The sequence below is a fragment of the Stylophora pistillata genome, chromosome 3 (assembly GCF_964205215.1).
Source record: "Stylophora pistillata chromosome 3, jaStyPist1.2, whole genome shotgun sequence".
NCBI lineage: Eukaryota > Metazoa > Cnidaria > Anthozoa > Scleractinia > Pocilloporidae > Stylophora > Stylophora pistillata.
The window spans coordinates 6,895,096-6,922,369 of NC_142521.1; the positions used below are offsets into that span (position 1 = coordinate 6,895,096).

General features: G+C 39.5%; 4 protein-coding genes and 1 pseudogene across 6 annotated transcripts in view; 2 read left to right on the forward strand and 3 right to left on the reverse strand.

Moving 5' to 3' along the window:
• Nucleotides 1-827: 827 nt before the first annotated feature.
• Nucleotides 828-27,274, reverse strand: part of LOC111334498 (short transient receptor potential channel 4-associated protein) — a 35,320-nt gene continuing 8,873 nt past the window's right edge. Inside the window, exons 14-27 of one of the 2 annotated variants that reach the window (XM_022940249.2) lie at nucleotides 19,942-20,030; nucleotides 19,652-19,700; nucleotides 19,478-19,536; nucleotides 19,326-19,381; nucleotides 18,996-19,041; nucleotides 18,724-18,807; nucleotides 4,135-4,225; nucleotides 3,827-3,964; nucleotides 3,545-3,650; nucleotides 3,314-3,423; nucleotides 2,944-3,024; nucleotides 2,561-2,619; nucleotides 2,197-2,263; nucleotides 828-1,879 (exon numbers count right to left, since the gene is read on the reverse strand). In XM_022940249.2, coding sequence (XP_022795984.1) covers nucleotides 1,763-1,879; nucleotides 2,197-2,263; nucleotides 2,561-2,619; nucleotides 2,944-3,024; nucleotides 3,314-3,423; nucleotides 3,545-3,650; nucleotides 3,827-3,964; nucleotides 4,135-4,225; nucleotides 18,724-18,807; nucleotides 18,996-19,041; nucleotides 19,326-19,381; nucleotides 19,478-19,536; nucleotides 19,652-19,700; nucleotides 19,942-20,030 — 1,152 coding nt within the window. In that variant the 3' untranslated portion in view covers nucleotides 828-1,762. Of the gene's footprint in view, nucleotides 1,880-2,196; nucleotides 2,264-2,560; nucleotides 2,620-2,943; nucleotides 3,025-3,313; nucleotides 3,424-3,544; nucleotides 3,651-3,826; nucleotides 3,965-4,134; nucleotides 4,226-5,665; nucleotides 7,891-18,723; nucleotides 18,808-18,995; nucleotides 19,042-19,325; nucleotides 19,382-19,477; nucleotides 19,537-19,651; nucleotides 19,701-19,941; nucleotides 20,031-27,274 lie in introns of those variants that run through there. The other variant, XR_015998507.1, reaches the window with a different exon arrangement.
• LOC148734320 (uncharacterized) lies at nucleotides 7,889-10,252 on the reverse strand. Its single transcript, XM_088752448.1, has one exon. The coding sequence runs from the start codon at nucleotides 9,255-9,257 to the stop codon at nucleotides 7,911-7,913; it is 1,347 nt and encodes a 448-aa protein (XP_088608574.1). The 5' UTR covers nucleotides 9,258-10,252; the 3' UTR covers nucleotides 7,889-7,910.
• LOC148734321 (uncharacterized) lies at nucleotides 9,591-14,596 on the forward strand. The gene is made up of 3 exons (XM_088755374.1): nucleotides 9,591-9,608; nucleotides 9,996-10,176; nucleotides 13,947-14,596. The coding sequence occupies exons 1-3, from the start codon at nucleotides 9,591-9,593 to the stop codon at nucleotides 14,594-14,596; spliced, it is 849 nt and encodes a 282-aa protein (XP_088611500.1).
• Nucleotides 15,094-18,115, forward strand: LOC148734322 (uncharacterized). Its single transcript, XM_088752449.1, has 4 exons — nucleotides 15,094-15,358; nucleotides 15,950-16,024; nucleotides 16,714-16,891; nucleotides 17,684-18,115. The coding sequence occupies exons 1-4, from the start codon at nucleotides 15,167-15,169 to the stop codon at nucleotides 17,818-17,820; spliced, it is 582 nt and encodes a 193-aa protein (XP_088608575.1). The 5' UTR covers nucleotides 15,094-15,166; the 3' UTR covers nucleotides 17,821-18,115.
• On the reverse strand, nucleotides 21,045-26,095 carry LOC148734323 (uncharacterized; annotated as a pseudogene). The gene is made up of 2 exons (XR_015999409.1): nucleotides 26,002-26,095; nucleotides 21,045-25,858 (listed from the first exon to the last, which is right to left on the reverse strand). The product of XR_015999409.1 is annotated as an uncharacterized LOC148734323 (transcript).

A 27,274-nucleotide genomic window follows, 5' to 3' on the forward strand; every position in this document is an offset into this window, starting at 1 on the left:
TTTAATACCCCCTAAATTATGATAACCACTTTAACTAAGGAGTTTGACAATTAAGTTGATTGCAAATACTTACTGTTTATTACAGGAAAAAACTGTCATTCTGTCATTAACTTCTCAGCCAGATCTGGTCTGTCTGGTAATAATTCAGGCAGCTCGGTTTTGCAGTGTTTTTTTTTTTACGGTTTTGCTGTGTCCACAACTCTTAATCACAAGTGTGCCTTGTAGGCGAACAGTAATCAAAGTAAGCTTGAATTGATTTATAAATCTGAATGAGAGAATCATTAGAAAGTAATTATTCACGGATTTGTCTTATAAAAAGAGCCTCGGCTAACTTTACCTGATTTCCATCTCGATGGGTAACACGGGTGCACGGCCAAACATCAACTCGAACGATGTGAATTTGGTGGAGTCATTCTTACTTGTTCGATAGGCGAACAGAATGAACTTGTTAAAGGGTCCAAATCTGCGGAGGGGGGTAAAACTCCGCTAGCGGATATGGACCCCGGGGGTCCAAATCCGCTAGGACAATGGGATGATAACACCCTCATTCTGCGCATGCGTAAGGATGTATCCTATTATAAAATTGCGTTTTCTAACTTTGTCAGCTGGTCGAAAATCTGAAAGTAGATGGAAAACTTTCCATGCGTTTTCAAAGCAAAAACGCCGTTTCAGGCATCTCCTATACAGGCAGTTCGAACAGGGATTAAATCGAAAAAAGCACCCTATCAAATAATGAAAACGATAATTTTTGTCAGAAGGTCTACGTTATAAATCTGTAAACATAACTAATACTTCTGTAAATTGTACACATACACGCACACAAAACATTTTTGCACCAGTAATTAGACATTTATTAAAATTTCTAGCAGAATGTACAAGTCTTACAAAAAAATAATTCATAAAAATAATTTAATATTTTACAAGACTAAGATTGTTTATAATACATTGTCATAATGTAGCAATAAATACAGTATTATAAATGCTACCTCTAGCTACCTTCATAAACATCATAAACTGATGATAAGACAATCAAACCCTTTATTTGTGCTCAGAGATTGGTAATGAAAGCTAACCTACATTTTGATACTTTCTTAACCAACATACATATTTTTTAGTTGTTTTAGAAACGTAAAATATCCATAAAAGCATTTAATTACAGCTTGCAATTTACAGTAAACGATTGATATACCATTCTAAGATAAAAACAAAACCATTAGATATTCATTCTCCATTATAACAACAGTTGAAAACTTTACAACTGACCTTACAACGAGTGTTTTCCCAACCACCACCCACAAAATATTTTTCCACATGTCACTTGTGTGTTCAAATGACACATTTCTTCAACAACAAAAACAAAAAAAATGGTAGGCATTTCCAAAATTTCTAAAGTGTATTAGCACACTTTTCTCTTTTCAAGCATTATTGAGCCATGTACACAAATCCTCCATCTTACACAATAATCTACTTACACAAAGAAAATACAAGATGTCCCTATTTTTCTTTTTTTGGAACCAACCTAACATTATATTATTATTAATGCAATGTATATCACAATATAAATCTCTTTTTGAAAGACCTTCACCATCACAATCTGATCAGTTATTAACTGCTAGGGGAATAAAAATTACAATTCTTGCCAAGTAGAGAAAATCCACTCTGCTTTGAACAATCAAGACCTGCTTGATGGCCTATTTTATAGCTGAAAGGCTTCATTTGGTGTATTTCCCAGATTTGTTTCATTCTGATTGACAGCTGTCTGTTAAGATTCCCTCGAGCAAGAAGATGGTAGGTAATGGAGGACTGATGTGCTGTAATTAGAGTCTGACAAGAGGACATCAACAACTTGTTTCCAGTGATCAAAGCTGATACAGGAACTCTAAAAGGGAAATAATTCTGTGTTTAGTAAGGCATCCACCCAGTAAATGCTAACACAGACTTCCAAAAACAGTAGAAGATTTCTCCTTTCTTAACATAGAATTTTAGGTTAACACTTCTGGAAATATTGAAAGGAGCTTCCTCTATACTTCACAACTAAAGTCACAGGCAGAACTTAAGAGCACATTAACATTGAATTTCTGTGTAAATACTTCACTATAATGCCCAATCCAATTACATTGATCATGTCACATGATATCACCTGAATACAACAAATGATAATAACAAAGTAAATATAGACTGAGGCAAAAATCTCACCTGTTCAAGAGCTGAACAATCCTTTCCTCTTTTCAAGTAGTGAGTCTTCCAGAATTCCAAAAGGAGTCTGCAGAGATCAAGACAAAAAACATTACCCTCTAGCTCCTTTTCGTGCTATTCTCCTTTAAAGCTTCTGTTCAGTAACAAAATAGTTCTCAAAGAAGTTTTTCCACTTGCCATTAAAACCACTTTTCTCCGCATTTCAACAGTAAAATTATCTTTGAAAAACAAATTTACTCTTTTAAGCAATAAGCAATCTTTTCATTCAAATACTCAGCTAGACAACAAACCATGTGTGCCTCCTTCTTAAGCTGCTTTACAACAAACGGCCATTGATTTCTACAGTGAACAAAATAAAACTAACCTTAAGTTTGTCAGAATAAATCCAGGGTTCTTCTGAATGTTCTCTTCTCTAACAAAGGCCTGCAAGAAAAGGCAACACTTAAGTTTTTTTTACAAAACAAATTGACAAGAAAGAGAAAAAATTCTTTTAATGAAAAGAAATGTCAAGCCTGCTTGAGGGGCTAAATGATCATAGCAACATAATGAATGTGATGGCCAACTAAAGGAGCTCTTAATTGTTAAATTAACTCTCCTTGTTAGTATCATAGAAAATGTACAGAAAACAGTATGGAGAATATCTACACTGATGTAGGGTGTAAAAGGGTTGCAAAAGGTTTTTTTTCCAATATATAAACCAGACAAAAGTACCAATCATCCAACAGAAAATTTTAACAACTAACTTACCATTAGATAAGCTGGAAGTTTTCCATGTCTGTGTGCAAACATCAAGAAAACAAGGGTCGTATTAAGGCAGCTGACATTTTCCTGAGAGAAAAGATAAACAGATGTTGATTTACAAGTCTGTTACCATGCAATGACACCCTATCAATACTTGATGATGTATCAGTTCTAAGAACAGCAAAGCTTCACAGACCAAAAATGATCTAGGTAAGGTTGAAATATAAAAGCCATTTATTCTTTGTCAAAATTTCATTGTATACATTTTGTTTCCACATAAATCTACCAATCTAGAGTCAAGAAACTGTCTCAAGAAATGTTATTGGTGAAAAACAGCAAAAATTAATATCACTTGAACTGATCCAAAAAAGCTTACTTGTGTCAGTGTTCCAACAGTAATGGAGTTGATGAGCTTGTAGAGAAGGAAGATCATCTGCTCCCAGTTGCTAATAAGTGAACCAAGCTTAAATGCTCCAGCTGAAAAATCTTTTGTACAGAGAGAAATACGTCATTAGACCTTAGAACATGAGGCACTAACAATTCAGTGATTAATATTTCTTGTGAGAAATCAGTGACAATGCAGGGTATAAAAAATGCTGAGCTTTACCTGCAAAAGGACTTGACAGAAAGTGTTCTTGTGACAGGACCAAACAACGAATCAACATGTTGGAATCCACAACATTTGATGTCAAGATGCCAACAAACTTCTCAAACTACAAATCAAAACATTAAAATTAATGATGGACTAAAAACTATAAAATAAAAAAGACACATTTGTAAAGAATTTATATAACTTTTTATAATGAAAAACCCAGCTTACACACCAAAATAGTACATTTATAAAGAGGATATTGTTTCATTTTTCAAATTTAACCGCAGGTTTACTCACCTGTTTTGTGCTGATAGCCTGATCAAATCTTATGAAGGCAAATTGATTGAACTTCATTAACTCCCCCAGGAGATCAAAGCTACTTTGAAGAATCTCTTTTGGTTTCAGTTCCTCACTTGTGATGTGGTCAACAAGGTGCTGAAAAGAGGACATTAGATTAACTTCTTAAATCACTTCTAAAAGTAGGACTTACAGTTTGAAAAAAATTTTAAAAAATTTCCCTTCATTACAATTTTAATCATAATTCTCCTAAATCACCTTCCACTGGCTCTTAAGTAAATGAGAATAATCCGGAAAAAAAAACTCACCTCAAGAAGACCTCTCTTGATGAGAAACAGCTGATCGCCAACTGATGCTCTGCCACGGAGAAATCCCTCAATTGCTCTGGACAGCCAAAATCTGAGGGAAATTTGAAATAGAAGTTAGTTGGACTCTATAGGCATTTTGACTTCGCTTGCTTAAAGGCAGTGTTAACCTGAACAGGAAAATAATCAGTAGATAGAGCAGGAAAGATGGTGAATTCTATTGGGCAATGAAGAACCAAACCACAGACCTAAAACTTTTGCTAACATCACCCTTTAATCAGTAGCCACATTCTCCATTCCAATTTCCAGCTTTCTGTTAATTTCTGGAAGTTTCTAGAAATTTCTAGAATATGACAGTTTTATTCCAGAATCCTATTCTAGCTTTTTTCTAGAAAGTATTTTTCCAGATTTTTCAAGTTTTAAGTTCTTTCAAAAGCTGGAAATAGCTGGAATTTAATGCACGTATTAGCTGCTGCCAGAAATTGACAGCTTTTTCCAGTCTGCATTTCTTGCAGAAAACTGGAATAAGCTGGAAGTAGTTAACAACTAATTTACATAATAGCAAACCTGAGAGAAATTTTCAGCTGTGTCAGTTTCATTTTATTTCAAAATCTTAAAATAGTATAGGAAAAGAAGTACTTCACCTTATAGCTTGATAGACTAAAAAGTAGTAACATCTACACAACTATCATTGGCTCTTTCCTTTTTTGGGAGGGTTTACCTTTATGGGTTAGCATACAATTCTAGATCTACCTTTTCAAGATCAGTGAGATCTTTTCTTTTTTGTTAGGAATGGTGATCAGTGATTTGAAATTTAAAATAAAATGTTGCAGGAAACCCTGAGTGAATTGATTAACCAGTTTTGGGCAGGCATGCTTGATGTACAGTTCTAAGTCACCTGTCATTGAAAAATGAATTCTCTGTGAGCTGAATTTTTTTCATTAAGCAAAGCCACTATTTAACAAATGGTAAACACCACAGCGTACACTATTGAGTTATGGATGCACGCGGGAGGTTGCTAAGCACAAAAGAAGCGTAAGAGTCGCTCGAGGCGATAGCCGAGAGCGACTCTAGCTTCTTGAGTGCTTAGCAAACCTCTCAAGTGCATCCATAACTCAATAGAATACGCTGTGGTGTTTACCATTTGTTTTATAACATAACATTGATACATTGTAGCTGAAGAGTTCCCTTTTATTTAACAAATCTTGCGTGACCAGAAAAAACAAGCGCGTGCAAAAAAATAGTCTTTGCATTTGCTCACGTCAGCAGCGTACATCCATGGGCAAACGGGGGATGCTAAATTGACCAATCAGAGTGCGTGCTTTACTTTGGTTATGTTATAATAAAAAATCTATTGGCAGATTTGTCTGATTATACAGTCATCTAGTCAATGACTACCGTTGGTTTTACGTAAATAAGTTTCTCATAATCAATTTAAAAATTCTGACAGATTCTCTTCACTGCAGAGTTCTGAATAGAAAATTGCATAAAAGAATTTACATGAATGAAAATACAAGATACAACTAGAACTTACAGCTTGTTTCTGTTGTCTTCCTCGTTGTATTTTAGTCCAAAGTTTTCTTAAGAATTATTGAGTCACATTGTGACTACCTCTGACACCTTGAGAATGGTTGCTTTTGAGGCCTCGCATCATGAAGAGAAAACTTTACAGAAAGATACTTAATACTACAAGTACAATGATAAATAAGTAAATGACTCACTTTTTTTGTAAATTACAAACAACTTTATCGACAATGACCGCAGAAATTTGGAGCCCTAGCAACACACCTATTGTTTGGGTTGCCAGAAAGGTAAATGATTTTCTCAAGGATACAGTCCACAGTGACAACAGTGTACTTGTCATCTTCACCTACAACTCTGAGGAGGTGCTTTGGTTTATCACACACAAGGAAAGGGTTTTCAAAATCTAAAATAATGGGCTTAATTACAGCAAAAACGGTTTTTACATTACTCTCAAACAAAAAGTATTCAACAAAGGCCATGTAATTCCCTCCATTATGCTCCACAAGAACTGCAAATCCACAATGTTTTCTCATTCTTTTATAGATCCTTGAATAAATGATATGACCATTTACAATCACACGTTTTGCTTCTAAAAAGACTGGTCTATCGGTGTAACTTGAAGGAAGTAGTAAGGATGCCTGTTTATAAATGTCATTGTTGACTGCCCACTTCCTAAGGGCTCCTGCAACTTGACAGTTTGCCGCATCCTTCACATTTCGTAGGCTTCTCTCACCAGAAAGCATTTGCTCCACAAAGCAACGTACATTGATTTCAGTAATTAAATGGCATTTGGTTCGGAGGGAATTTTGAGCATACATCATCCAAATAAGTTGGCGACACTGATTTCCTGTCCCATGAACACTCTCTAGTAGGGCTTCATTTAAATCTTCAAAAGGAAAACACGACCATGCCCTAAGGGGCCCCCATGCTTGTACATAAGTCACTAAATGTGCTCCAATATTATGCACATTTAGACTGCAGTTGCTATCCCCATAAAGAACCTGGTGATCCCTGTAAAAGCTGAATAAAACATCTCTAGCCAAAGATAGTAAATCTGGTGTTATATTATCTCCAAGTAGTATGTAAATACCTTCTACTAGGCAAGCAAAATGTTGCAAATACTTTTCTGGTAAAATGTCAATGAGGCATGGTATAGAATAAAAAAGAAGCCATACTTGTAGTTCAGATGCCTTGAAATAAGCTCGACTTGTTTCCAGTTGTCGCGGAAGTCTTTGTATAAAGTCAGGTGGTTTCATTTCTTTCAGTCTTTTGTCAATAGTTTTTGTTTTCTGTCCAATCAACCAAGGCTTCTTATGTTTTGATGAGGACAACCAAAGATTAAGAAGTTGTTTTGTTACACCCAGTAAGACACCATGCATGTAGTCTGGGACAATTCCAAGTACCAGGTCAAACCAAGGAAGCTTTGCCAATGGTGTCACATCATGGAAACCTCTCACTCTGCGACCACTTTCCATAGCAGACAAAGAATTCTCAACCACACTTTCACTAGTTCTTAATGGGGCAGGTGGATCTTTGAAAGGATAACAACGTACATGTCCTTTGCCTTGCTTTGTAACAAAACCTTCCTCTTCGCAGGTAATGCAACCATTGATACCATTATGGTGACTCATGTACATAAGGTGTGCTTTACCTTGTAGGTCTGTAGTGCCAAGTGCAAGCATAACTTTAGGACTGCATTTCTCCGAGATGGTGAAACCTTTACACTTCAGTCGGATAACGTCATCTGTAAACACCTCAAAAAAAGTGGAAAACCTGGGTTTTCCCTTCCCTTGCCATAATCCCCAGAGTATCATGTTCTTCTTTGCAAACCGTTCTTCTGGAGGAAGTTCATTTATGGCAAGGAAAACAGGCCAAATATTAACCTTTGAAGATTTGTATAATGGTATGCCATCTGTATTAAAAAGTAGAGTTAAATTGGCTTTATTGGAGAGAAATCCTCCAGGTTCTTTAAATTTCCTGTATACTGTTCCATCAACAATGTCCCTGATATTTGATGAACAGTTTGGTGTGTCTTTATATTGTTGAATTTTCATCCAGATGCTGTTGCGCTCCAGAAGTTTTGTCAACTGCTATTCAATTGAAACAGTCACAAAGTACAAGTTCCTCTGCTTTTTAGCCTGATTACCCAAATTGCCACCAAAACGTAAACCTGCACATTGGTTTCCCCCATTGTCTGTTGTATTGCACCGGTAAACACTCTCATCCTTTGGAAAAATCGAAAAGCACTTTCCACATTAATCAAAGACGTTAACAATGCAATCTCCTAGTGTTTCTTTAATCTCACTGAGTGTCAATGACAGTAAGGTGTTATCTTTTGGGGCAATGAATTTAAGAAGATCTAACAGGTCAACAGAAGCAGAGCCGCTTAATTTATGTTTAGCAATGTATGATAAAATTAGTATGCTCAGTTTCTCCTTTTCATTAACTAGTGACGGGGTCATGTCAACAGATTTATCTGAGACTAAGTCTGTCTCCTGGTCTTCTGAGTCTGATTCACTACTGGATGTCGATTGCTCTGTTTCAGAGGAACTATAATCAGTGCAACTGGTTGCGGAACAGTCTGAGTCTGATGAGTATGTTACTTCCTCACAAATAACTGGGTCACAATATAAATTCTCAGAAGCTGGGCAATGAGTTATAACACTCTGGGCACTGTTCCCTTTGTTGTAACAATGTGAGCTTTGTCTTGAGATTTCAGCATCACAAGTGTTGTTATGAGGTAAAAAGTGTAAATATTCTTTTCCTGAAATTGACTGATAGAAACTTGAGACAAAGCTTGCATCTTCCTGTCTAGGTGATTCATTTAAAATAGCTGAGCAATGTTCAGAGTTAAAGCTTAAATTTTGCTCCAGATAAGCAGTAGAAGAGCTTTGTCCTTGAACAAAAGAGCCATTAACTGAACGCTTTCTTCTCCACAATGTCGTTCGGGAATTTAGGGTTTGTTGATGTTCTTTCTCGCCAAGGTTTGTTTTACCATGAGTTTTAATTAAATGTGAAATCACTCGCTGCTTTGAAGAAAGAAGATTGCCACACAAACTGCACTTCCACTTTGAGAGCCCATCAGGTGATGTAACGCAGGTGAAATCTGGGTTCGTAGCATGAGCAGAATCCATATGCACGTCAAGATTTCTCCTGGAGACGAGCAACTTCCCACAAATGTCACACAACCACTTTTCGTCGTCTCCATTAGCTCCTCCTCGCAATCTTAAAACCGGCAGGCTAACTGAAGGAATAAATTCAGCTGGTTCGTTTCCTTTCCATGTTACTGGCATTTCATCTCCGTCACTATCGCTTGTGGAGAGCTTTTCCTTGATTTTACACTCATAACGGTTAAGAAACGCTCGACTGAAGATTGTTTCTTTGGAACGATTGTCACGAAAACATAACGACGTTATTGCCGTTTTGAATACAGCCAAGTGTTGAATTACTTTGGTATCTTTCAAATTTATCTTTTTAAAATACTCTTTAAGCGATTCAAATACTGGAACAGCCATTCTCGTATGGTTCACGCTGTCAAGTACAGCCATCTTTCGATGAAGGTAGTGAGTTAGCAAATATTGAATTTCCCAGCAGCTTGACATGGCACAGGACGCTCATAACTTCACAATAGCAGCTGGAAATGTCTCAAAAAAGAGTTTGTTCTGGATAAATGAGATCTCGTCCATATAGGAAATATGCTGATCGCTCCGATCAGTTCTAGCTTCCAAAGTTTTGCTGAGGACCGTCATCATTTATTGAGTGCGATCGCGTAACGTAAAAGCTGTCAGCGGTGAAAATTCGTTAAATTCACCGGTCAGCGTTACATTCGGCGTTTCACCGGTCAGCGTTACATTCGAATTTCACCGGTCAGCGGTGAAATTCGTTACATTCGGTAAACCACGGGGTGGCTGCTTCGGCCGCTTGCTTCACAAAAAATGCAAAGTGTGTCCAGAGTATCCTTTACTTTGAAGCGGAGGACTTTGTCACGGATTTTTTAAATTAACTCTGCAAGAAAGAGTGATGCTTGGGCAGAGTGGGCGCGAAGCGAATAGGAAGAATAACGATCTGGCAAACCGGTCAAACGTAATGCTCCTGGAATTTCACACGTCTTTGTTTTCGACTCATCCCATGATGTGATATTTATGGCCGACTTTGAAGTGACCGCAGCTTTTCAATACGATCAAAGCAAGATTTCCGCCAGATTTGAATTTGGAAGCGTCTATTCATTCTGTGACATTCGTATCTCCACGTGTTTTACCGTGATCGTCCTTGGCGTGCATTTTAACTTGGAGCACCATTCTGTTCAGCTGCGTTCTTTTTAATTTCGATTTCTGGAAAAGCCCAAGCACAAGTACGTTGTTGTTGACTGGGGATCGTGGGGAGTGGAGGCGCAGAGTTCTTCCAAGATCATCGTTCGCGATCCCTTCAATGTGAGAGAAGGAGATGAGTGTTCGCTGCAAGGAACGGATCCAGGGACAAAGAGACCCATGTTGTTTTATGGACATGTTCTTGCAGTATTTGGTAAGTTTGTACACCCAGTGTTTTTCTCAATTACATCGATTTTCGTTCTAAAGTGAGGTGAAATCTGCGATCATCATGTATGCGACCGGACGTTCACGACACGCCTGTGTAATATTTTTCCTTTTTTGCGCTAGCGGTTTCTCTGTATTATCTCTGAAACATAGTTGTTACGGCCACGAATGTGGTATGGACGTTAGGCCTGGTTTTAGAAGCTTTTCAATGCGACATTCGCTGTTCACGGAGACAATTTGTACCGAACAACTCCGCATCGCCCGCCATCTTCGTTACTTCGATCGATTTATACGAAGAAAGAAGAAAGGTTACACCTACAGCCGGTTACCTTATTACAGTAACCATGTTTCAACCTTTAACATCGAGTTTATTTGCTGCCACGGCGATATCCATCCCCATCCAGGTCCACAGACTGGTGATCGGAATTTGAGAGTTAGCAGTGAGGGAAACAACATGGCGTATGTAAATCCTAGGTCAGATGTATCTGTCTTTTTCGCCAACTCAAGGAGTTTGGTTAACAAGATTAATCAGCTGGAACTAGAGATTGCTACCTATCAATATGATCTCATGGTATTTACGGAGACTCACTTGGACAGCTCTATTTTGGATAGTGAACTCTTCCCTTCTATTTATACGGTTTTCAGGCGTGATCGTGTTCAAAATGGTCGACGCGGTGGCGGTATTTTGATAGCTGTACGCGATACGTTGCGTGCGTCTGTGAGAGAAGATGTTAATTTCGACTCCGAATTATTATTTGTCGATATTTTATTCCCGGCGAATAGAAAAATTAGTCTAGGTGTCTTCTATAGGCCGCCTAACAGTAGCATTAACTGCCTGTTGGATCTACAAACGGCTCTTGATACCGTGCTTTCTTCATCACAAAACCCAGAGATGGTCCTTGTTGGCGACTTTAATATTCCCGAATTCGACTGGAACACCGACTGCACTTCTGTGGATTCACCTAACGCTACTTTTTTGTCGGATATCATTCACGACAATTTTCTATTCCAGCTGGTCAAAGACCCAACTCGCAACGGAAATATCTTAGACTTGGTATTCGTCACGTCTCTTGACCTAGTCTACGATCTAAAAGTTGGCCTTCCCTTCTCTGACCATAACTCGATCTCTATGCTACTATCAAGAAAATCATTCTCTGAAAGGAAATCACAGAAGTTGAGCTATTTATTTAAGAAGGCGGATTGGAATCACCTCAGGAATCTTTTACATTACACTCCATGGCATTGTGCCTTTATGGATACTGACATTGATTGTATTTGGGCTGCATGGTCTGATATGTTTTTATCTGCTGTCAACGAGTGTATCCCAAGGCGGACAGTGAAGAGAACTTCGAATGTACCATGGATAAGCGGGGATCTAATTAAGTTGTGTAGAAGAAAGAAAGTGCTTTATAAAAGGGCAAAAAAAACCTGTGCTCTTTCTGATTGGAACAAATATCGTAAATTCAACAACTATGTGAAGAAGGAGTGCAACTCTGCACGTAGGCAATTTATAAACAATCTGGCAGATGAACTAAAGACCGGAAACAGTTCAAAGCCTTTTTGGAACTTTGTTCAATCAAAGAGAAAAGTCAAATGTGATTTAGCGTCCTTAAAGGTGAACGATTCGTATCTTAACGACGACCTGAGCATTGCCAATTGTATGAATTCTTATTTCTCATCGGTGTTTACTGTCGAGGATCACGAAAACTTTCCCGACCTTGAATATATTACAGATGAGAAATTATGTAACATCTTTTGTTCTGCCACGGAAGTTGAGAAATTGCTAAGAAATTTGAATATTTACAAGTCCCCCGGGCCCGACTACATATCACCTCGCATCCTAAGAGAATGTGCTCAAGTGTTGTCATCTCCACTGGCTTTATTTTTGAATACATCCTTCTCTCAAGGTCAACTACCAAGTATATGGAAGTCGGCCCACATCACTCCAGTCCATAAGAAAGGGAGCAAAAATCTCATGGAGAACTACCGCCAAATATCACTGACTTGTATTGTTTGCAAGATTGCAGAAGCTGTGGTAAAGTCCCGTGTGGTCGACTTTTGGTCAGACCTCAATCTTTTTAATCCAGACCAATTTGCGTATCTAAGGGGTAAATCGACGTTGGCACAATTACTTACATGTTACAATGACTGGGCAAAGGCTAGGAATTGCTCGCAACAAACGGATATCATCTTCTTAGATCTCTCCAAGGCTTTCGACAGCGTGCCACACGAGCGCTTGCTGCTGAAACTACAACGGTATGGGATAGACGGCTCTCTACTACTGTGGATTAGAAATTTTTTGACGAATAGAAGGCAGCGTGTAGTGTTAAGGGGCAATTGTTCAGACTGGTCACCCGTGATTTCAGGTGTGCCTCAAGGAACAGTACTCGGCCCAATCCTATTCATTATTTATATAAATGATATTTCGGCAAACATTGCATCAACCGTGAAAATCTACGCTGATGATACTAAAATCTATCGCAAGATCATGGAGCCTGATAAGGATATACCAGCCTTACAGCTGGACTTGAACAAATTAAGCGATTGGGCTAACAAGTGGCAGTTGCGCTTTAATCCTGAAAAATGTGAAGTTATGCGTGTAACGCACAGTAGAGACAGATCCAAGCCTAGTTATTCCCTTGGTACGCAACTAAAATCTGTCGACAGCGCCAAGGACCTAGGGGTCACAATAAACTACGATCTATCTTGGGGTAAACACGTTTCCTACATAGTAAACAAGGCGAACAAAGTGTTGGGTATAATTAGGCGATCACTTGGAAACGATAATCGCTATGCGTTTTCCTGCCTCTTTAAGTCGTTAGTAAGACCTATACTCGAATACGCTGTCCCCGTCTGGAGCCCATACCAAAAAAAGGATATCGAATCCTTGGAAAAAGTCCAAAGAAGGGCATCTCGGTTGACATTAAAGCAAAAACGCGGAGAAATGAGCTATGAAGACCGCTGACGCCTACTGAATTGGCAAACTTTGGAGAAACGAAGAGAGTTTTTATCTCTGATCCAGTGCTACAAGATAGTTCTGGAAATAGATAGTCTTCATTTTTCGGACTTTTTTGAACTTACTAAATGTAATCGAACTAGAGCCAATCACGATTATAAGCTCTACGTAAAAATAGCTATTGTAAATTGCTACAAATTTTCTTTTTTTGTACGGATCGTTAATATGTGGAATAATTTGCCTAAAGATATTGTACACGCAGGATCATTGACTTTATTTCGTAACAGACTAAAGATTTACATGAATATTGATTGAGATGATGGTAAACAGTTTTTAATTATTTGTATATAATGTTTTGATCTTTTTATTCGGGGAATCTTTTATATAGGGTTAACCTCTAGAATATCCCCTTTCGAGAGATACTTTTACAATTTTTATTTTCCTTTCTCTTGAATAAAGTATTGTATTGTAAATCATATGCTTGGTAAACCCGTTTTCCTCTGAAGTGCTTGGTTTGATCTTCACCTCAATGCTCATTAAAACATAAATCTTAAGACTCGCTCTTTGTTGTTAGGAGTGTTTACTAATGATTTTTTGCCAGGCATTGAGGGCTTCTTTAGAAAAAACAAGCTGTAGGTCAAGTTGGAGTGCATTTCAGTCAAAATTACAGTTTAGTAGTTATCTACTTAGTTATGTCTAGTCATAGTTAATCGAGGGTCCAGTTTTTACTACTTATAATACTCGGTAGTGGTGGAAGTACATGTGGACAGCTAAATTACATCTGATTTCATGTTTTCATATAGACTCTAAGAAGGAGGCTGAAAACAAGGTCAATGAGCTGGTAACCCCTCAAGAAATCGAAGAGGCAGTCACAACCTTGGATGGACCTCGGCCTCGTCGAGAACCTAAGCCATCCAAAAGGAAGCTTGCAGCATTGGAGAATTCTGTCGAAAATATTTCACAAAAAAACCAGGAGTCTAATGCATCTCAAAAACAGAAACATATGAAGAGGAAAGCAGAGGTAGAAGATAAGGATGGAACTGCCCCAGTAAATAAGATAATTGCTTCCCAAAAACATAAACACAAGAAGTCAAGAAAAACAGCAGGAAATTTAAATGACGGTGACAATCATGTTTCTGGGCAAAAGCAGTTGGTGTTCAAGAAACAGAAGAGTAAGAGGAAAGGAGAACAAGAAACAAATGACCAGGAAATAGTAACAGTGGCTAATGCTAAAAGAGTCCAGAATCTGCTTTTGCGAAGGCAGCAAATCACTGTTAGTGATGATGAAAATCCTGATGGGTCTGAAACAATTGAAGCTCAGACAGTAGAGAAGACATACGATCTCACACAGGGAAAAGAATCTGTGCCTCCATGTACTTCACTACCTTTACATCAATCTCCAGCTGGGCACTTTAACTCCCCTCAACACCAGCAGTCTTCAGATGTAATGTAGTGTCTGCCTTCTCCTTAGCAGTCTTTAGGTGGGAGTATTGGTTCACCCCAGTACCAGCCCCAGCCAGGTGAAACCAACTTCCTTACACCACAACACAGACAGCCTTCATGTGTAACCAACAGTTTGCCTCCTGTCCATCAATCGTCAGGTGCCAATACACCACAATGCCAGCAGCCTTCAGGTGTACCTAGCAGCTCACCTCCTCTCCAACAGTCTTTCAATGGCAACTTGGAGACACCTCGACACCACCAATCTTCAAGTGTAATCAACATCCTTCCTCCTTCATATCAGTCTTCGGGTGGCACCAACCGGTCTATCCGTCGTGCTTTAAATGTCACAAACAGCTTCCCCTCTCCACTACAGTCCACAAATAAAAGTTACATCACAGCACCAGAAGCCACAGATACATCTGGCACACACAGTTCACCCCACCAGCAACAACATACATGTACAGTGTCAAGATCATCTGGATCACCCCATTTTGAACAAGCTACACAACAGCAGGAGTTTTCATTCTTTAGGAGCTTACACCAATGCTCAGACTTTGATGTGTCAGATTTAGATCAAGCAATGAATCCCAGCTATCAACTGGAAATGGATGACCACATACATGTAAACAGAGATGTTGTGCAACAAGGGCAGACATCATTCAGCAGTCTACCTACTGCATGCTCAGGATGTCAGCCTCTGCTAATGTCTCTTAATAAACGAATTTGCAGCTTGGAGGCTGAATTTGAAAAACTAAAGAGGAAGAAAAGAAAGGTACGGGTCTTGCTTTATTTGGGACTTTAATATCAAGTAGTGCACAGGTTTCTTTCACAATGCTATTCATCTAAAGTAATGTTGAGCTTGTATATGCTTTGTACTATTACTCTGAGAAGTTAAATCAAAGGTTTGTTAAAGTATTTTTTGGCAACAAAAGTTGTATTATGCATACATGTGTGTTTTCATTATGCCACAATGCTTTTGATATTAATAATTGGATTATTCTGGGTATGTTGTAACTGTGCAAACATGTTTGACAAATGTACAGCTGTATTGAGTCAGTCTTTTTCACTAATTGACACATACATAGTACATTTATTGTGACATGCAATCATTTGGCAATTTGATTTGTTCTCTTAATATTATAACTTAGCAGCAGATTCAAAGAAATACTTATTTTTTGTTATAGACATATTTCCAGCAGTAAGTTCATAATGCAAAATAGTTTAAGCTGTTGTTGGAAGCTAAGTTGCTTGGGGCAAACTGTATATCAATATTGGAACATTGTGATACATTTTTGCAAAGTTCTGTGCAAAAGACCATCTAGTTTAACTGTGACATGACAGACATTGCATTGTTTATCAACAGGGAAAAGTGGAAATTGAAAATGAAGTTGCAGAGAAGGAGGACCCAAATGAAGAGAGATTCAATGGGCTTACAAAGGTATTTCATCACAGGAGGGGGGGGAACAATGCCAAAAAACTCTGTTTGAGCAGTACTATCTGTAAATAAAAGTCCTCCCGTAAATTGAGAACATTGTCCCAGAAGGTTTTGAGACATTCTCACAAAATCTCAAAGTTCATGAAATTTTAGTTACACTGCTTCGTGTCTCCTGGAAATTTTCTTGAGTCTCCCAGTTCTGGGCGAAATCTTCAGATTCCTGGAAGAGTTTTGTTTTTCTCCCAAAACAAGCCTCCTTAGAGCTGACACCCCCCTTATTTCTTCACTTCAAGATGCACATGTAAACCACATTGATGAATGTATGTTAAATGACTTCTTTACCTTAATGACATTAACTGCTTCCATTCACACCTAAAAAACGTATATGACAGGTACATGTATCTTACAAAAGAAATGATATTTGGAAATTTGTTTTAGTAGTCATTCAGCTTCCTTGTCTTAAAAATCTGTGAATCTGATTGATTGGCCCACTGTATTTCTTTTGCTGATAGCACACAATTTTTCCCAAGTTGCTCCTATGGAGAAAGTATTTGTGATTTTTGGCTCAATTGCATAACTCTGTTGGTTTTGATTGCAATCTTTAGAGTGTCTATTACAACAGACTCTACATGTATGTTCAAAACTCAGACTTGTAGTGTCATAGTTAATTACAGTTTATATTGCTCTTTTAGGAGGCACTGGTCAAGTTAATAGAGGATTATACTGATGCTAAGTCAGCTGTGGAGGCACTAGCAAGGCAGCTTTACTCAAGTGAGGAACTGCAGAATTCGTCAGTCACTGGTTTTCAGTGCAACAAAGATTACACAGCAAGGCCAGGCCTGAGTCCATCAAGGCGGAGCATTTTAGAAAGTGAGTTAATTTTTAAAGATGTATTTCTTTAATTATCTCTATACCCCTATATGTGCAAATTGTCCTAAATACAGAACAGATCTCCTGGTCTCTCAAGCATTTGGTCTCCCTGATAAAAGCAGCATCTTTTGCTGGCAATTGGCTTATAGTTGACCCAACATCTTTGCAAAATTCAAAACATTTTAAACTGCTTAAGTAGAATATGTAGTTTTGTGTCACAGGTCTTGGCTGCATTTCCTTGACTTTTGTTAACAAATAAAAGCAATAGACATAAACAGAAACTGAAAGAAAAGTTCTCATTGCTATGGCCATATGTTGTCAAAATGCTGCAAATACATATTGTCGTACTACATACTGTCCAATGGTCAACATTTCCCACTACAATTACATTTGCACTTCAAGTAACATAGGCAAACGAGCTTACATGTTTGTGTTTACAGCCTTTTTGTTACTCAATTAAAGATTCATTTGGGAGGGTGCAATTAATAGATTGTGCCATCTGTTGCATGGAATGGAGTGCAACATTGTACAAAGAGAGCAATTGCAGACTCCCACATGAATCACCAGATAATCTGAATTGGGTGGCAAAAAGGATGCACACATGTAAGCGGACTGCATCTATTTACTGGTTTAAATTCTGCTATTAAAATTCAGTAATTAACATGTGATCAAAAATAAAGATCTTTCAGCAAGTCAGAGTTCCTGTTTATAATTTGTGTTTTGCACTATACAGTTTCAAATGTAAGATGCTTTTTACTTAAACTGCTTTCATTTGCTTTTTCCTTTTTACAGGTATTGTGTTAAGGAAAGGATTTCCTGCAGTTACAAGGTCATCTGTGAGAAAGGACCTTGGCCTGGTCCTCAAGAAGGCCAGGGAAAATAAAGAAAACAAGGCCAAATGTAGAGGACAAGAACAGAGAAAGCTATGAGGAAGATTTTATTGTCCCTGTTTTTTTTTTTATCAAAAAAGACAAGATTTTTTTTAATTCTTCAGTTTCAGTCCAGGATAGTCATAGAGACAAAGAAAAGATTTTGCTATGTAACATATATTTTGGATAATTTGTTTTTCCTGTTAAGAATTTCAAACATTTGTTCAAGTTATTGCTGGCAAAAACGTGATTCTTTTTTCTGTTGGGCATGTGAGTGCTACCAGCAAAAAACCTGTTGAGATTTACTGGCTTAGCCTTGTTGTATACATCTAATAAATTTTTTGAAATGATTGAATGCCAAGTAAAAATTATTAACAGTCATTAGAGTGAACCATCATGAAGTAAACACCTGAAAAAGCTGGAATAAATGCTGAAAAAATCTTGAAAATCTGGAATATGCTAGAAAAAGCTGGAAATTGATACATTATTTAATCACTGCTTCCTTTATGGAGTATGCAAGAATTTCCTAGAAAATTCTAGAAATCTACATTTTGTAATAAGCTGGAAAAAACTGGAAAAAAAGCTGATTTTATCCTAGTAAAGTGATTTCTGGAATAAGCTGGCAAATTCTGGCTGAATCTACCCTAATTAGCATGTTTCATTAACATTCTAGAATTTTCCAGAAAAGAAAACTGGTAAATTCTAGAAATTTCCAGAAATATTTTCTGTCATATTTCTAGAAAATTTCTAGAAATAACCAGAATATTCCAGTCTTATTTTGCAAGGGTAATGTTCTCTATATATTTCATATGGTGCTGACAAGGAGAATTTGTTGAACAATCAACAACTTCTCTAGTTGGTCATCATTTTCTTTATTCTTGTAACCTTACTAGGTAATTCAAGGGTGACTTTGTAGGGAGAAATTAGAAACAAATCACTCTTAGGGATCAAGGGGTAACTTACCTAAGTGGAGCAGTAGGAGGACATCTGATCAGTGTTTCTAGAATTTTTGAAAGAAGTCCTTTTTCTCCAGTACAACACAATTTCCTGTAAGATTACAAATAATAACAATAGTTAACAGCTGATGACTAAAGAGAAAGAAATTATTGTACAATCGATAAGCTTCTTCTTCAAAAAGAGTACCAAAGAATGCACACAATGCACAAATCAAAATATCTCTACATGTTTGACAGAAATTGTCTATCCCTAAAGCAAAAAATTAAAAAATCACAAACCTGTTGGTGTTTGTCAAACTCTCAGGTAGTTCCAGGTCATTTTGAACTGGAGAAAGGAGACAGAAAGGAGAAACCATCTAAGACTGTCACACTTCATATCTTTACGGTTAAATTTCTCCAAGAACTTTTTAAAAAATCTATTCATTCTAACAGATGACCAGTAGTTTCTTTCTCTTTACGCTGTCAATAAACTGTTGTGTAGAAGAGTATCAAATGGGAGTAATTGGTTTGACCTTACAAGAAATAATTCTTATAGCTAAAATTGGAAGAAAGAGATGGCAGAACTGAAGTAGGGAGAATTCATACTACCATCTGAGAAGCCCCACTTACCATATAACTCTTGAAGTTCATCCACCTCTCTGGGTGTTAAAAGAAGATGCTTATTCCTACAAACAGAGTACAAAGGTTAATTCTAGATAATAGATAAACATATCAATTACTCACAGAAAATAGTAATTTAAAGGGGAAAAAAATTAACTTACTCGTGCCTGTCACAGAAACTGTGAACTAGTCGCAGGAACTGGATCTTCAACGCAGTTTGCTGAAATATAATGAACCATTGGGGAGGTTAGACTCATGGAGAGAAGAGATCAGTCAAAATATTTTTTTTTTAGCACTTACATCTCTCTGTAATAACATTAAATAATTAATCTTACCGGTGTACACTCATGATCTGCAATCTCTAAGTCCATCAAATCTTGATTCCTATTAGGAGAAAAACATTGAATTTTTCAAAGTTGCCTTAATTGACATCTTATAATGGTAACAGTCTAAATCTTCAAAACAATATAAAAAATTATAGACCAAGGCAATCACCAACTGATATAGGGTAAGTATAACAAACAACATTTGAGGTATGATGACCTTGTTTGCACAATGCCAACCATGTCTACAAGAACATCCAAGAAAAAAAGCATGACAGAATAATACATGCACATAGGCTTACATTCTTTCTGTTTCATTGAGCCATGACATTTTGTCAAACAACTGGCTCATTCCAGGAATCAGTCTCATTTCTGACAGCTTCTTCTGAACCTGCAGGCAAGGTTGGAAATAAAAAAATCATTAATAAAACATAGAATGAAGAATTTAAAATAAATTCCCTCACCAAACCGGCAAATATGTTCCTTAGGTCTGCAGCATATCTGTGGAATATCTGCGTGACCTATCTGTAACATATAGGAATTTGACCCCAAATTTCTAACTGTGACAGATATGTGACAGCTATGAAAAACCAACAGTACATACATATTTGTGGAAATATCTGCTACTACAAATATGTTAACTATCTGTGGATCCCTATGGAGGCAATAGGGGAGGCTATCAAGGGGGGCATGGGATGTAGTTCATTAACTAAGAGCAAGTGAATAAGACACTGCAATGTTATCTATTTGACATAGTTTATTGACATAAATTAATTATGTATGCAATTTTCATTTCTCTTCTAATCAACAAGAACATATAAAACTTAAAAAATCATTAAAAAATACAGGAATAATCATAAAATTGTGATAAAGTTCTAGCTGTTTTTTTTTTTTTTTATATACTCCTCTACAAGTTCAACAGCATTTATCTTGCAGGGTTTTATTTACACTGTGACAGCCTGCATTCTATAATTTTTCTCATCCAGAACAAACCTGGGAAGCAATTAAAAGACAAGTGTTCATTAATCAGTTCTCAAATGATTGAAATTGTGGATTACCAACAAACAGCCCTATACAGTTGAGTTGATTATGTTGGTAACATGGAGTTTCATAATCTAAATACTGAAAAAATTTCAACCAACAAGGAGAGTACAGTAGTTTGTTTGACCATGCACACTGTAACTAGACTGCCAGAGATTGAGAATGACCAACGTTGAGGAGCTGAAGTGGAACAACAACAATGAAAGTGAAGCTGAAACTAATCGGATATATGCACAACGGGTGCAGTCACAGGTCCCTTAGAGCTGTCCTTCTAAATGTAATGAGTAAAATAAAATTACTACAATGAGGGGAAAGGATGCAGATCAGTGTAAGAAGGAAGAACGAAAAAGTTAAGAAGACTACTTTAAATCTCAATTCTGATTTTGCCAAAATGGGGCACTACGTTGGCGGCAAGACCTCCTGTGAGGAACGACAGCAGCAGACTCAGGAGGAGTGTCTGAAGGAGTTGAGCTGTCTGGAGAGGGGGCTGGAGAGCAGGTTGACGGAACAATGGCTGTAGGTACTGGAGGAAGCTCCTGAGCAGGGACAGTGACCTGAACAGGGACAATGTCATGCACAGGCTGCAGAACTGTGCATTGTTCACAGGCCCTCCCTCAGGAGACAAGTTGAGGAGCTCTAGACCAAGTGACTCAATGGCACATTCTGTGACAGGATTCTTACTGGGATTCTTGACCCTACCAATCTCCAAGGTAATTCCGTGGGAAAGGAGAATTGGGTCGGTGGTAAGTGCACAAAAACCAGGAGCAGGATCGATGTGGATTGTTGCACCGCCATTCTGCAAGGAACGCAGCTGGGAACATAAGATCATGAGGGCGTTGCGGAGATCCTAATGTTTCTCACTCTTGAAAAGGGTGGTTAAAGTGTAGGAGGAGACAGTCTTACTTAGTACGAGGATTAATTGTTGGTGGCATCGGGCAACATCAGCAGCGAATGAAACACCAATGGTCTAAGGGGGTTCCTTGCGTGACTGGGGCTGGAAGTGTTTAGGGATGGATTTCACAATTCACAGTTGTGGCAAGAGGACGATACAAGGTCAATGGCTTTGTCAACATCTAAAGCGAAGAGGTATCAGGTGAAGAGATGCTTTATTTGGTACTTTGATGGGTGACTAAACCTGATGTGGAGAGCTGTTAATAGGCTGTCTAAGACGGAGCGAGGTACAACTAGGCGCTCACGTGAGGGTTGGAAGGGTCGATGATCACGCACAACAAGAAGGCCATCAGCGGCAATCACAACATCTTTGAGGTAGCGTTTCCCATCAATAACCTTGGTGGCTTTCTTAGAGGGTCGGGTACCTTGGCTAAGGTGAGAGTGTGTTCTCCGGAGGTGAGGACACTTCAGCTGGGTAGCCTGCCAGGCAGCACGGCTAGTGAAGGGCATCTTGACAGAGCCTCAAAGGACATCACTAACAGAAAGGCGGCAAACAACAGAGTCTTTGAATTCGATGATGAATTTGCAAATCTGGCAGCTAGAGTCCAAACATTCCTTTAGGTTTCGGCTTGCATAGTTGAAGGGTAGATTCTCAACTCCGGCGATATGATGGATGTGGACAGAATAGCGGCTGACTGTGGACAGAATAGCGGCTGACTGTGGACAGGAAGGTGGTGACCCTTGAGCTGGCTGAGAATCCTCCTCTCTTGAGCTTTTTATAAGCTTGAACACAGGGTCTACTGTCAGTGAGTACCTTGGTGGTGTGCGGAGATTGAATGATATAGGGGGCAAAATGTCTAATTGCCACACCAACTGCCAGGGCTTCAATCTCACAAGGCAACCAAGTCACTTGTTGCTTACGAAGCTTGACACTGAAGAATCCTGCTAAGAGCAGTGACCTAGGCATGGCAGCCTGCTAAGAGCGGGCTGCCATACCTCTATTCTTGACGGAGCCGTCGGTCACTATCCATAAGGCATCTTGAGGCTGGGGAATTGTGATGATCTGGCTGTCAGCCAATGTACGTTGAGTGGTTTTGAAGGCCAGTATCAATTCATCGCACCACACAATTTTTTTCTCTGGATCCTTACCCTGCAGTGGATTGGTCAAGGGGATGAAGCAGCTCCACAAATCTTGGGAGCACACGACTTAGAACTTTGTAAGCTCCATCAAAGGATCAGAGGCCTTGTACTGTTGAGGGAGGCTTGAGTACTGAGGATAGTGCAGCCAATTTGTGGGGGCTAGCACCCAACCCAGTATGATGGCCTTTCTTGGGCAGATGATAGTTTTGTCTGCAGATAAGCGAAGATTGTTCTTTTGGGGTAGGGCAAGAACTCTTCTCCAATTGTCGAGGACCTCAATGGGGCTATTTCCCCCAACGTACCGGTTGTCGACGATTTTTGGGAACACAGCCCTCTTGAATGAGGTCTCCCAGAACTCGGGACATCAGCTCCTCAAGGCAAGTTTTGGACCCAGGCAAGCCCATGGCAGAACGAGTGTAAACATGGATGCTTTTAAATGGGGTAGCAACGCCACAGTTAGATGAATTGGCCAGGGGAATCTGATAGAAAGACTTCAGCAAATCGGTGATAACAATGTACTTCCACTTCCCTATTTCACGCTGTACGCCATCAACTTTAGGCAACAAGGAGGGTTGAGGCTTGCTGTACTGGGCAACTTCTCCAAAGGATGTCACAAGTCTGCTACTGCCATTGGGTATCTTCACAAGAAATGAGGTGTCCAGGTACTCCACATGGACATTGACTTTCTTTGATCTTATTGAACTTGTTTCGTAATTCTTCAAGGGCGTTCCTATTGTACTGTGGGAGCCTGCATTTGTGCTGGGGAGGAAGGGTGGGGTTAATGTTGACAACAGCTTCAATTTTGCCACTTGCACCATTGTATTTAGAGATGGAGGGGTTGAACACATCATCAAACTCCAGGTTGAGAGCTATGAATTTGTCATGAGTGTCCTGATCTAGGCACCCATGAGGATCAAGGATCACACAGGGTGAAAAGGGCTTGCAGGTGGCCGGTGAAGGAGAGACAGCACTACATGTGGGGGTAGGTGAAGTGGAAGATTCAACGGGTAGAATTTGCCGAAGCTAGCAAAGCTGCTCACCACTCTTCAGGAGAATGGGGGAGCCGGTCGTGTTGGAGATGCATACCGCATGATCCACAGATTGAATTTGCTGGGGCGGAGGCCATGCCTCTTCTGGTTTGCGTGGCATGTTAGAAGGACAGTGTGGTTTGGGTTGCGCAGTAGGAAGGATTGTGTACGGCGTATGTTGAGTTGACGTGTATGCCTGGAAGGTGAGCTGTAACTGATAATCTCAGTGCCACCTATCTCAATCTGACGTTTGGTGGAGGAGGCGCTGATCGTGTTGGAGGTTGCACCGGTGTCCAGGGTCAGCTGCACTGGGTGTTTGTGATAGAAGGTGTGAAGTAAAGGGGACTGGACTATGCTGACACAGATGGCTGTTGGTTCTTCACCCTGGACTGGTGGGACTACAAGGTCACTGCTCTCATCCAAGGGCTCGCAGATCTCAGCATCAAGGTCGTCGGGGTCATCTGTCACCATGCATAACTGGGCCCATGGTCGACAGTCCCAGTTTGGTAGATAACGGCAATCCATCAGGTTGTGGGTTTTATGTGGGTGACCGGCAGTTTTGCAGAGTATGCAGGACAAGAAGGGACATCGATGAGGGTGGCTTAGATCACTATTAGAGTGGCGCCTTGGTGTGGTACTGCCGATATGCATAGCTTTGGTATCGTTGATGCTACGTAACTCATCAAGGAGAGATCCAAGAGCTAGAGAGATTTCAGGTTTTAGTGAAGCCAGGGTCTTATGGCGTAACTCAGAGCCATTTTTTTGTTTCACAAGAAGAGGTAAGTCTGGGTGTATCAATTGGAGCCAGAGGATGACGACAGTGTTCTCTAATGTGGGGGAGAGGTCTTCATCAGCAGCAACCTGATCTCCATGGTGTGTTAAGCCACCGTGGACAGAAAGGAGATTGTCTTCAAAGAAAGCCATGAGGCGCTGAAACAGGTCCTCGGGTCTCTCATCTGGCTGGAGGTGTATGCTAGCCAAGTCAAGGAAGTGTGCTCCAGTGGACTGGAAACCATAATGTTGACGGATTTTCTGCCATATGTCAGTCAGGGAAGTTGAGTGTTTAACAATAGAATTCCTAGAGATCACAGGACAGAAGTTGGCTATTTGGCTGAGTAGTAAGTCCAGATGGGCGTTCTTTTGGGCAGCAGTGAGTCGCTGAGCCTTGGGAACTGCAGAGCCATTGGTTGTAAGGCTCCTAAGTGGATTGGTGGCGGTTTGTTTCTGCCAAGTTGCATCAAGGAAGGGAACAGAGTTCTTGTTGAGTGAAAGGACATGGATCAAGTTCTGCTGCCAACTTTCGAATGAAGTAATCGTCTCGATTTTCGTTAATTGCCACTGTTTGGGTGCTTAAGGTGAGGCGGCCATTGTGAAAAGTTCACAAGTTGCTTACCTGAAATGACAGCTTTGTCACCTTGCTAAGGAGTGAATGTCGCAGGATCCAAATTAGTCTACACTTGTGTTAGGGAAGTCGAGGCATGAGTTAAACACTGCCACCACGCCAATAAAGAAGGAATCACTGCGTAAACTCAATGGTTTAATTACAACAACTTGAATCGGTTGGGAGCACTAATAACTGCAGGCTACAATATAAATAACGAAATGGCATTGAAACATGAAAGAGGCAAAGCACCATTTAAGGAATTGAAATTAGTGAGATAAAAAAGAGAGAATGAGAGGTTATTCAGTTTACCTACAACCAAAAGCAAGAATTATCACTGGGTACCTGCCCTTTGCAGAATGTGTCACACAAGGAGCCTGCCTCAACATCGTCACTGGTAAATTATTTCAACTTTACCTCTACCGAACAGGCACTTAATTCCATCCTCAGTAAATTTCACAAGGTGAAAGTCATAAGGAAAAAAGGTATCAGCAACTAAGATTATCTGTTTGAAGTAAGTCTTGCTACAAACAATTTTTTCGTAGCTAGTTTCGATAAAGTCATTCACAACTATGAACGAAATAAAAAAAGTTTTAAGTTTCACCACTAAAAAAAATGGGTGTCACTCACCATTATCCTCTTGAAAACGTGTTGATGCTTTGGTAATTCGTCGATTCCTTTTCGACATTTTTCAGAGCTGATCTTTATCTGTAAGCTGAACTAGAAGTCTGCAGCATGCTAAAACAATGCCAAATGCAAGCATTTGAATAACTGAAATATATCACACCACAAAAAGAAAAGTGCCACCATTGTCCATCTACAGTGTAAAGCAAGATGGCGGACAAATGGATTGATTCAAGGAAACGCAAGCGTTTCAACACCTTTTCGTTGCGTTGCAAATCCTTAGCCACCAAATCTTGAGTTGTCATATGAGGAATGCTTTAATTGAAGCTCCAAGCTGTTGTGTTGTCAAAATTGTTATAGTTTGTACTTTGTACCGAGTCACGTGACGGGCAGTAAAAAGGCACTGGAAGTTCTTGAATGAATGGCGTCGTTCGGATCTTTTACGCTCGCCGATAAATAACACAACATGGTGTCAGAAGTGGGATTTTGAGTCCCTTGACGAGAAGAATAACTGGATAGTCGAGGCCCTTAGAGGAAAATACAGGAGAGTTCTTTGAGGTTACTCGAGCGGAGCTAAATATTGACAAAAGAGAAATTGTTCGCCGCGACAGCAGAAGAAACCCGGGAAGTAAGCGTACTACTGTTCTGGAGGAATCATGGCTAACAAGATTACTGCACCCGAAATGTTCGATTTCAAAAAGCCAGACGAGTGGGAAAAATGGATTCGTCGGTTCGGTCGATATCGGATGGCGTGTGATCTACACAGAAAAAGCGAAGAAATTCAAGTAAACACGTTGCTATACGCGATGGGCGATGCCGCCGACGATGTTATGACTACATTTGTGTTTGGCGATGAGGGAGACCGGCTAAAATACGACAAAGTAAAGGAAAAGTTCGACCAGTATTTCCTAGTCAGGAGAAATGTCATTTACGAACGAGCGAAATTCAACCAGCGAACCCAGGCTGACGAAACCGCCGAGGAATTCATCACATCGCTTCATTGCTTGGCCGAGCATTGCAATTTTGGCGCCCTGAAAGAAGAGATGATTCGGGATCGTATTGTGGTGGGAGTTAAAGATGCTACACTAAGTGAAAAGATGCAGTTGGAATCGACTTTGACTCTTGAAAAAGCTGTGAAAATGGCCAGGGAAAGCGAGTCAGTCAAGAAACAACAAGAAGTCATTAGGAGTGGTCAGCGGTCGACATCCACCGAAATCGATGAGATTGGAGCCAAATTCAGAGCAAAGTTGCAGAAGTTTCCACCAAAGAAACGTGGAGGTGTCGTTGGCGCTAGAGATAAGTCAAACCCCAGTGGCTGTTTACGATGTGGATTATCTGCAAATCACACCAGAGGGAATTGCCCTGCACTTAATTCTGTTTGTCATAAATGTTCCAAGAAAGGTCATTATGCCCGAGTATGTATGTCCCAACAGGTTGAAGAAGTTGTAACCGAGGATCAGTTTTCTGAGGATCCAGATACCAGTGTGTTTCTTGGAGAGATCGGTGTTGACAGCATGCAGGCACATCCGT